The sequence below is a fragment of the Trichosurus vulpecula genome, chromosome 9, assembly GCF_011100635.1.
Source record: "Trichosurus vulpecula isolate mTriVul1 chromosome 9, mTriVul1.pri, whole genome shotgun sequence".
NCBI lineage: Eukaryota > Metazoa > Chordata > Mammalia > Diprotodontia > Phalangeridae > Trichosurus > Trichosurus vulpecula.
In genome coordinates, this window is record NC_050581.1 from 189,499,005 (window position 1) to 189,509,464 (window position 10,460).

General features: G+C 49.2%; 1 protein-coding gene across 1 annotated transcript; it reads left to right on the plus strand.

Annotated features, from left to right (window-relative positions):
- The first annotated feature begins 548 nt into the window (after positions 1 to 548).
- On the plus strand, positions 549 to 9,841 carry LSM5 (LSM5 homolog, U6 small nuclear RNA and mRNA degradation associated). The gene is made up of 5 exons (XM_036738851.1): positions 549 to 627; positions 2,950 to 3,045; positions 3,753 to 3,780; positions 6,714 to 6,786; positions 9,557 to 9,841. The coding sequence occupies exons 1-5, from the start codon at positions 582 to 584 to the stop codon at positions 9,587 to 9,589; spliced, it is 276 nt and encodes a 91-aa protein (XP_036594746.1). The 5' UTR covers positions 549 to 581; the 3' UTR covers positions 9,590 to 9,841.
- Positions 9,842 to 10,460: the final 619 nt, after the last annotated feature.

Sequence of the window (10,460 nt, forward strand, 5' to 3'; positions counted from 1 at the left end):
TGCAGCGCGAACGTCCCCCGCGCCTGAAAGGCCCCCCCTCCCCCAGCCCAGGCTGGGCTGCAGAGCCGCCTTCTGCAGGTTACTTTGTATCTGCTTGGTGTTTCTTTGTATCTGTCCCCCTCGATCCCCCTCAGCCCTCCCTCCTTCTTTCCAGAAGTTTCAGAGCTCGGTGGGAGGGGGAATGCGGCACTCCTCTCAATCAGACCTTGTTGGGGCTTCTTGGCTCCCCCTAGAGGAAACAGGAGCGACAGCGGGCTGGGTTTGAGCACGCACGAGGCTGCCAGACAGGGCGGAGGCACTGCAGCACCAGCTCTAGCCTCGCCCGGCGAGGACTGCAACAGGTTTTCTGTACGCATGCGCCAGGAAGGGGTGGGGGCGGTGGTGTGTGCGCCTGAGTGTGGGCGCTCGTGAGTGTGTGCGTACGTGACTGTGTGCGTACGTAAGTGTGGACTTACGTGGTGCGTGCGTGCTTGCGCCCCTCCGATCGAGAGCTCTGCGCTCTTCTATTGAGCGTGCCTGGGAGGGAAGATCGGAAGTGCGGGCCGGCCTCGATTAGTCTTCCCTTGCCGCTTCCGGGAGCTATGGCGGTCAACGCGACCACTAACCCGTCCCAGCTGCTGCCTCTCGGTAAAGTAGGGGAGCCGGGGGGCTCGGGAGGGGGGTCAGGGGGCGGGGGAAAGGCAGGGGGGTCCGTGGAGGCAGGCAAGGGCGCGGGGCGAGCCGGGGGCTTCCGCTCCGCCCCTGGCGCCTTCCACCTGCGGGACCCCGGATCTGGGCTGGGTCCAGAGGCCGCCAGCCCGCCGCCCCTGCCTCAGTTTCCCCCTCTGTCAAGTATCTCCGTGGCCTCCAAGGTCCCTCCCGGCCCTGGGTCCGTTATCCTTTGTGTGAGCCCGGGCAAGTCCCTTTTTCTCCCTGTGCCTCAGTTTCCCTCTCTGTCAAGTGGCTCTATGGCCTCTGAGATGTCTCTCAGGTCTAGGTCCATTATCCCTTGTGAGACCCTGGGCAAGTCCTTTAAATTTCCTGTGCCTCAGTTTCCCCCTCTGTCTAATAGCACCATGGCCTCTGAGGTCCCTCCCAGCTCTAGGGCTGGTGCTGTATGTGATCCTGGGCAAGTTTCTTCAGTTCCCCGTGCCTCAGTTTCCCCCTCTGTCAGGTAGCTGAGATTTCTCCCAACTCTAGGTTCATTATAGTCTGTGTGACTCTGGGTGTCTCTAAACTTACTAATGCCTCAGTTTCCTCTTTTGTCAACTGGTGTCTCTTATGATATCCCTTCCAGCCCTAGGTCCGTTATCGTCTGTGTGACCCTGGGTAAGACCCTTTAACCTCCTGGTGCCTCAGTTTCCCCCAGTCACATGGCTCCATGCCCTGTGAGGTCCCTCCCAGCTCCAGGGCTGGTGCTGTGTGTGACCCTGGGCAAGTCTCTTCAGTTCCCTGTGCCTCAGTTTCTTCATCTGTAAAATGGTGATACTGACAGCCTGGCCCTCCCAGGGTGGTTGTGAGGGTGAAATGAGATGATATTTATAAAGTACATTACCAGTCTCCAAGTGCTGTAGAAACGCTGCTGCTGCTGTCGCCGTCATCAAATGGAAGCTTCTCGAGGCTAGGGGCTTTCTTCCCTTTTTGCCTTTGTGTCCCCAGGCCTAGCACTTTATGCAGGAAGGTTGGCATCCTGGCTCTCCAGTGCCCAGCCCAGCCTGACGCTTCACAGACCTCTAATTACGCTTCATTGAGGGAGGGAGCCTGGGTTGGTGGATAGAGGCTGGGCCGGGCATCCAGAAGACCTGGGTTCAAATTCCGCCTGAGACTCTCCCGTCGTGACCATGAGCCAGGCCCTTCCCTTCTGCCTACCTCAGTTTCCCCTTCTGTCAGATGACCAATGAGGTCCCTTTTAACTCTAAGGAGATTAGCTTGTGGTTCTCTCTATCTGACCTCAGTTTCCTTGTCTGCCAGGGCCTCTTCCCAGCCTCCGTTTGGGGTCCCCTCAACATAGTCAGCATTTAGTATTTGTTGAGTTAGATGGAAAGTCTGTGATGCCTTAAGATCCGCAGAATGCCCTCCTGGAAACATCCCTCTGAGGCAGGAGGTACGAGCATCATGATGCCTGTTGTACAGAAGGGAAAACTGAGACTGGGAGAGGAGTTGTCACTTCCCCCCAGCTGGTCAGTCTCCGAGACAGAGTCAGCGTCTGGCCCCAACACTTGGCCCAGCCTGCTCTTCCTGTGAGAGGACTGCTCCTGGAGGTGGCCCGCCGCAGCTGGATCCCCGGCCCTCCTCCTTGGGGCCTGAGTAGAGTTCAGGAGATGTGCTCACAGCCAGCATCCTGTGGGCTTCCCTGTGCTTCTGGGTCATTGATTAGAAACCGAGGCACTGGGGGGAAGTGACTTGTCCAGGGTCACGGGTGGGGGTGGGGGAAGGGGTTGGTGAAGAGCTTAGGTTGTCATACTGTGCTCAGTGCATCAGAGAGCACATGGTTGGTAGCAGGGGGGCTTGATTTCCAAAAGTGCCCCCAGAGAAGTCATCTATCCTTTGGGTCTTGAGGTTCCTCTTTGTGCAATGGGCAAGGCAGGGGGTGGGACCCATCACTTTGATCTGGGAGCTTGGGACTGTGTTCAGGGCTTTTCTCCTCACACCCTGACGCTATTCACAGCCCTCTGGGACTGACTGGGGCTCCCCAAAGGTGGGAACAGCTCCTGTCCCTTTGCATTACTGTCTAGCCATGCTATGGCCACCTGTGGCTTCCTGCGTGTAGGCCCCCAAAGGGCAGATCACGCTCTCCTTCCCAGTCCTCATCAGGACCTTATGTGATGATACAGCAGGTGTGGAAACACTGAGAAGTAGAAGCTTTTATGGCAGTCTTCTGGGTTCTGGTTGCTTCCCTTTTAACATAGGACTAAGTGGGGGTGTATGGGAGACTTATTAATCCTTTCTCTTTATCTTCTCCACATCTAGAACTTGTTGACAAATGTATAGGCTCGAGGATCCACATCGTGATGAAGAGTGACAAAGAGATTGTTGGCACGCTGCTGGGCTTTGATGACTTTGTCAGTATCCTTTGAATGCTTGTTTTTAAATGATGTGTGCCAACAGTGTTTACAGTCTGAGGGTTGGTCTGTTAGGCCTCAGGGCCTTTGGAGAAAGCTGACAGCTGGCACAGACCACGAGGCCCATGTATCTTGTAGAACCATAGGATTTTAAGGGCTCCTTCTCCCCCGATTTCTTGGAGTCCCTGCCTTCAGCCCAGTCTGCCTCCTGTTGTATTATTTGTGCCTCTTGTCCTCGGTTAGAGTGAAACCTTCTTGAAGGTAAAACCTCAGTCTTATTCCTTCTTTATCATTAGCACCTTGCAAATAGTAGGCATTTGATAAATGTTGGCAGGATTGAACTGGATTCTATTCATGATGACTTCAAATTGATTGTTTTCAAAAATTGAATTGAGAGAGAGAGGGAGGGAGGAAGAGGGAGAGAGAGGGAGGGAGGAAGAGGGAGGGAGAGAGAGAGAGAGAGGGAGAGAGGGAGAGAGGGAGAGAGAGGGAGGAAGGGAGAGGGAGGGAGAGAGGGGGAGGGAGGGAGAGGGAGGGGGAGGGAGAGAGAGGGAGAGGGAGGGAGGGAAAGAGAGGGAGGGAGGGGAGGGAAGGAGGGAGGGAGGAGAGGAGGAGGAGGGAGGGAGGGAGGGAGGAGAGAGAGAGATGTGATAGTTCATCTGCTCAAGCTTTTGTAGTGCTCTGCTTTATTTTCTTGACACTGGATTCCAGATATGGTATTGGAAGATGTCACTGAGTTGTGAGTATTATTCAAGTTTGATTTCAGGGAAGATTTCTCCCCCTCCCCTCCACTTGGGTCTCTCCCTTCCTTCCCCCCTCCCCTGGCTTTCCACGTCTTTTTTATGTCTCTCCCATTAGAGTGGAATCTTGTTGAGGGCAGGCAGTGTCTTTCTTTTTGCTTGTGTTTGTATTCCCAGTGCTGCGCACAGTGCCTGGCATATTGAAAGTTCTTAATAAATGCTCTGTTCCTTGGGAATGAAAGTTGAAAACTGAAAAGAAATAAATATTTAAAAAATAAGCTAGTATAGCATGTCCCAAAAGTCCCAGTGCAGTTTTAAGCTGTGATAGCAAGCGCTAAGACTGTGCACCATTGGTCAGTCATTGTTATGATCCTCTTTGCTTTCCCAGGACTTTAAAAAAAATTTTTATCACTATCTTTGTTTTTACATCACCCTCATTTCCAAGTGCTGTCAATCACTACCCCATCTCCTATCCCCCAAGTTACCTTTTGTAATAAAGGATTAAAAAAAAAAGGAGGTAAAGCCACTTTAGCAGAACAAAACTATGCATCCACTGAATCTGATGGTATATTCAATTTTCCACACCCATAGGTCCCCACACCCCTGAAAAGGAGGAAAAGACAAAAATTTTATCATCACTTTTCTAGGGCCAAGCTTGGTTATTATAATTACATTAGTGCTTAGTTTAGGAAGGTTTTGTTCTTCCATTTACACACACACACACACACACACACACACAGAGTCACTAAATATATATAATATATAGTCATTGTGTATATTGCTTATAAACACAATATATAAACAAGTAAAGTTATTGCATGTATTGTTTTCTTAAAAAATGAGCTCTCTCTCTCTCTCTCTCCCTCCCTCTCCCTCCCTCCCTCTCCCTCTCTCTCCCTCTCTCTCTCTCTCTCTCTCTCTCTCTCTCCCCCTCTCCCTTTCTCCCTCTCCCTCCCCCTCCCTCTCTTCCTCTCTCTCTCTCTCCCTCCCCCCCACTCTCTCCCTCTCTCTCTCTGTCTCTCTCTCCTTCCCTCCCTCCCCCTCTCTCTTCCTCTCTCTCCCTCTCTGTCTTCCTGTCTCTCTGTCTTCCCTTGTCCCCCTCCCTCTCCCCCTCTTTCCCTCCCTCCCTTTCTCTCTCTCTGTCTCCTCCTCTCCCCCTGCCTTCTCACTCTCACTCCCCACCCCCCTTTCCTCTCCTCACCTTATGGTAATACTAGTGAGTCAACATAAGATCTGTTCCTTTTGTGATTTAAAAATTATAAATGCCTTGCCATCAGACTGTCATAGAGATCACATTTTTAGTAGTTGATGAATGGGTTCATGGAGTAATTGCCCCAATCTAATTATTGTGAAATTTGTTTGCTTGTGTAATAAGTGGGGTAGACCCATTTCAACAACAGCTTCGGGATTTCAAGGCTTAGTTCAGACACAGTACTGTTAAGTACTGGTCACAGTACTTGTTAAGAAGAGGGCAGGTCGCTCAAGCTATGAAGCGGCTTAGAGGAGCCAGCCTAGTTTCTTGACTTAATCTCAGAAAATGAATGAATTTACAGGATTCCTCTTCTGATCTTGCTGTGCCTGATTTTGAAGTTGCTTTATGAGTTAGCATGATATTCGATTATAAATCATGTTGTATCTAGACCAATGGTGTCAAATTCAAATAGAAATGAGGACCATTAAACGGTCTATAAAGATCCTTGCTGGCTGCTTAACAATTTAGAAAACCACCTATTATCCATGTTTGTTTGCATTTTTGTTTATTTTAAATCTTTCGCAATTATATTTGTATCCGGCTTGAGCACACTTGGGAGTGTTGGGGGCGTGGGCTCTGTGGTCTCAGGTCTCACTGGTGGGAGTGCTCCTTCTGTGATGCTGTGTAAAGTCCTTCTGCCTCTTAGTAGATGGTCTTTATTAGCAGTTGGAGCCATACAGCTTAATTTGCTAGTGGATAACCTGGTGATGGTCTTGCCAAACCTGGGCAGGTCCTTGAGTGACAGCTATGCCTTCTGTCCCCAGGCCCATACAGGAAGCTTTTCAGTTTAGGGAAACTTGCTGGAATTGAAGAACATACTAGCACTGACGTTGAGGGCTGGTGGTGCCAACTCAGGGGCAGCCTCCCAATAGACTTCCCTGGTGCCAACGGTTCATAGCTTTTCAGCGTTGGTGCTTCCAGGTTGCAGCTCCTGCTGTGGCCATGCTGGCTGTTAAGGCCTGAGCACGCTTCTACACCCTGAATCCAGCACCGCAGGACACTGGAAAGGGGGGGTGGGACCAGAGTGTAGGGGCAGGTTTTGTCTTAACCTTATGTTGTGACCTTGGGTCTGCTAGCACAGCTTCTCAGCCGAGGGTGGCAGAGGTGGGGCGTGGCAGGGAGGTGCTGGGTGACCTCTGAGGCAGTGAGCATCCGCTCATGTTGCATCTTTGGTTTGTTTATTTAAAATCTTTTGGATCCTGGGTGTCCCAGACTATAGAGACAGCTGCAGTTGCATAATTTCTCTTTGGGAGGTTTGAGAGGTTGGGAGGATTGGAAGAAATGTCTAGTCCACCATCTATTGCTCATGTGACTCAGAAGGGGGTCCAGAATAGGATTTCAATGGAAATAGGCATCTCACATTGTGTAGCTGATGTCTTAGGCCCTTAAGTCACCTACCAGAGAGGTTGGCTCAGTGGGCAGCCACGAGACGCTTGCATTGGGTTGCCAGGACCCTAGGAAGACGTGGCAGCTTCTCTTTCACTTCTGTTGGGAGTGTCCTCGCTGCAGCCGAGCATCCTCTGCTTCCTCTGGGAAAGAGTCTGGCCCAATTCCTACTTCTTAATCTTCTGCCCTTCTTTTGTATAGTAAATATTTTCAGGCTAGAGAATAATTTTTTCCCTAAAATATTGATTGATGTTACAAATATTAACTCAGTTTCTGCTTTCTGGCTTCCTTTAGTGAGATCACACCTGAAGGAAGGAGGATCACCAAACTCGATCAGATCTTGCTAAATGGAAACAACATAACGATGGTAAGGCACATCTCTGGCTCTACTTTTTGGATATGGAGAAAGAGGTCACCATGGGGCTTCTTACAAGCTTCACTTGTGCCCAAGCCCAGTGAGGATCTAAAGAGACAGAGGAAGGAAGGCCACGTGCTTGGTACCTAAAAAGCTCCATGGCATAGCTGGCGAACCTGGCGTGGGCCTGGAAGAGGACAGGACGGCCTCGGGTTCTGCATTTCCTCAAGGTTTTCATTAGCATCTGGGGAGGACTTTGGAGTCTGTGCCAGCGACATTAGAGAGGCCAGGATGGTGTCAGGGTGGTGTGGAAAATGTAGGTGGAATCAAGGCAGACTTTTTTAAGGCTTTTTTTTATGTGAGCTTGAAAATACTTGTACTGCTGTGTTAAATTTTACTTTTCCATTATCTTTTCCATTCGTGACTGTTATTCCTTAAAGCACTTAGGATATATGAATGGGGAAATGCCTGTTGGAGAAACTTTGATTTCCGTATGTGGGGGCTCCGCAGTACACGGAAGGATCTTGGATACAGAGTTCTTGAGGCCGGGGTGAAGGCAGTGGGGAGGGCCATGGGTGGGAGGCAGGAGGCTCTTTCTCAGATAATTAGCAAAGAACTTCGTCTGATAGTTTTACGAGGCCCCAGGTCATGCTTCGTGAGACCAGTGGTGACAACTGTGTCTTTGCACCAAACTGAAGCGGTCTTGGTCCATACCAGCGGCGTTGCTGGGTGAGAAGCAGACAAAGAATGATGAGCAAGATGGGAATGTGGCCATTTGTAGATAAATCTGGGCCAGCTTGTCTTAGTGGCCCTCCCTACCCGCCGAGGCCTTAGTCTGGATTACGAGGCTGAACGTGGCCATGTTGCTTCATAGTTTTCTGACTTTTCTCTTTGTATCAGTGTGTCTCAGGGGTGGCACTGCCTCGTTCCTCAGTGGAAATAGGAGAGGCAGGGGGTCAGTGTAAAGCTCTGGGCTCTTCATTTTGAAAGCAGGCCCAGCCACTTTATAGGATTCTTGTTTCTCCAGGGAACGTCACACCCGTGTACCTTCCCAGGGCCTTGGCTTTTCTCCCGAGCCAGGACATTTTCCGTATTACACTTGATTTAGTACCATTTCCCATCCTTTGCACGCTCCTCAGAAATGCTTGCTAAGTGTCTACGTTATTTGTCTACAAAACTTTCTGCATTATTTTCTGTGTCTGTCTAGATAAATATGCATCTACATGTGTCTGTATAACACCTTGCAGGAGATGCCCAGGACTTTGCTTAGAGGGACAGAGCTTGGCCACAGCAGTCTCACACCTGATGTGAGGGGTAGAGTTCTTGGCACCTTTAGAGACGTCTCCTGAGGAGAGAGCTCTGTAAACATCAGGCTCACAGCCTCAAGAGCTGGAAGGGAGCCCGACATCAGGAGATGAATCCTTGGGGGGGAGGGGAGGTCACCTGCTCAAGGTCACAGTCAGTGACCAGCAGGATTTGATCTTGGGCCTCCCAGCTCCAAGGCCAGCATGCTTTTTACTATAACCAGGGCTAATGTCTCCCTCCACTGCCTCATTGTGACTGGGAGATGATCCTGGAATCTTGGAGATGATGCCAGGGGAGTGCAGGCTTTGGCTGGTCATGCCAAGCTAAAGAGGTTTACATGTGGGCTCAATATCCACACAGAACCATAACAGGGGCCTGAGGAAGCTGATTGGGAAAATTTGCAGTTACTACTTGTGTGTTTTTGTGAGGAGTGTGGAATCTGTACATGGAATTCCTTCTGTGTCAGGAGCTCCATGGTTTGGCAGCTCCCTCCATTGGTGCTGATTGACAGCTTGTGGGGCCCTGGCAGGTTCACAGAGATGCTCTGTCTCAGGGCTGGACTTGCACCTATGTCTTCCTGGCTCAAGGCTGGCCACTGAGCCCCCATGCTGCCATGCTGCCTTTTACGGACGATGAGGGGTGGGAATGGGGTGGTGGCACAATATCTATGTTCTAGATTAGCTCGGTACAGTTTTGGACCAGTCCATTTAAGTTAGAAAGGCTCCTCGCAAAGGCTTGGCTTCCAGGTGGCCAGGATTCCTGGCTCTAGAGCCCCTTAAAACCAGTGGCAGAAGGCTTGTGATCTGGGTTGGTGTAAAAAGTGTCCCCCCTAGAGGTAGATCTTTGAAGTGTTATTAATTTATATAAAATATAAATCGTAGTTATTCAGCTTACTGATTTCTATTTTCTGCTGCTAGCAATATTTTCCTCTAGCCTTGATAAATTTAAAAGCTTGTAAAAAAAACCTTTCAGGTAATAAGCATATTTAGCATTTTATGTAAATGATAACTATTTGTGAAAATTGTATTGCCCTGTAACCTTCCCAGCATGTGGCAAAAACAGTCCGCTATTAATCTTCAGATTTCACAAATTAAGCCAGATACCACGGTAATAGTGACATTGCACCCTCAGTGAGCGTTCAGAGAAGAGGATGGTAACGTAGAAGATGGACGACCTTTTGTCTGCTTGAAGGCGGGTTTGAGAGCAGACCATTTTGGAAAATATTCTTTTGGAAACTTTTAAACTAGTAAAAAATGCTGGGTGAGGTTTGTATGGTGAAGGCGTAGAGTCCAGGGGTGGGGAATCGTTCTCTGAAGTTTGGATTCAGTCACAGGGCCACACTGGAGGGCCTAGAGGGCCACATGTGGCCTTGAGGCTGCAGCTTCCCCACCCCTGGTGTAGACACTTGTTCAGCGTTGACTACTTTTACCTCATGGAAACTCTGCTTTGTAATAACAGTTGTTTTTCTCCTATTTAGCTGGTTCCTGGAGGAGAAGGGCCTGAAGTATGAAGTTTCAAGGGACTTTTTTGTCACATGCAGGATCTTTTTGGTTCACAACCTATCAAATGGAGGGTTTTTGTTCTTTGCGTTTTTTTTTACTTTTAATGTTGATATTTGATACAGTTAAATTTCCTGTTAAAGGGAAAATTCTTTGAGGATGGATTGTAAATTATATTTTTTGTAAGTTAGAATCATGAATTTCTTGTAAAAGAAGAAATCAGTTTCATGTTCAAAGTCTAAAATAAAGTCTTTTTTTCATTACCTGTGGTTTTATTTATGATACTTTTGATTTCAGAGGTGGGGGAGGGGGTGGAGGCTAACACAGTGGGCATTTTGTCTCGATGGTAGATCTGGAAAAGTTGATTGCACTTCACAGTGAGAATCTGGGTAAGTGAGAGATCAGGGCTTCTTAAGAACCCGAGGTCCATGGGGTCTGTGGGAAGATTTCAGGAGGTCTGTGAACTGAAAGTTATTTTGATAACCGTTTCAATTAGTTTCCTTGGTAATCCTGTGTATTTCATTTTCTGTTTTAAAAACAGTTGTGAGAGGGAGTTCATAGACTCCAGCAGACTTAGTGCTAAGGGGGTCGGGTTCTGGGACATAAAGAGAGCCTTGGCTCAGCTGGTGCCAGGGCATGGGCAGGTCTGGACAGGGTCAGCAATCTGTTCTAGCTGAACCACTTTAGTAATCCCAGGGCAGCTTCTGGGGCTCAGAGAGGCTTCCCTCCAGTCCCAGGATATCCTTGAGGTTGGATGGCAGCTGGCAGGTGTGAGCTGTATTTCTTCCTATTGATTGTCTTTGGGCCTTTGGTGCCTTTGAGGGTCTCTGAGCCGCTGTCGTTTTTGTTCTGCCGGCGCTTTTTCAAAGAAAGCAGCTTTTA

Coding starts and splice junctions, on each gene's coding strand:
- LSM5 (XM_036738851.1), top strand. CDS start 582: ATGGCGGTCAACGCGACCACTAACCCGTCCCAGCTGCTGCCTCTCG. Junction 3,781..6,713: donor TTGGAAGATGTCACTGAGTT/GTGAGTATTATT, acceptor GGCTTCCTTTAG/TGAGATCACACCTGAAGGAA. Junction 6,787..9,556: donor ATGGAAACAACATAACGATG/GTAAGGCACATC, acceptor TCTCCTATTTAG/CTGGTTCCTGGAGGAGAAGG.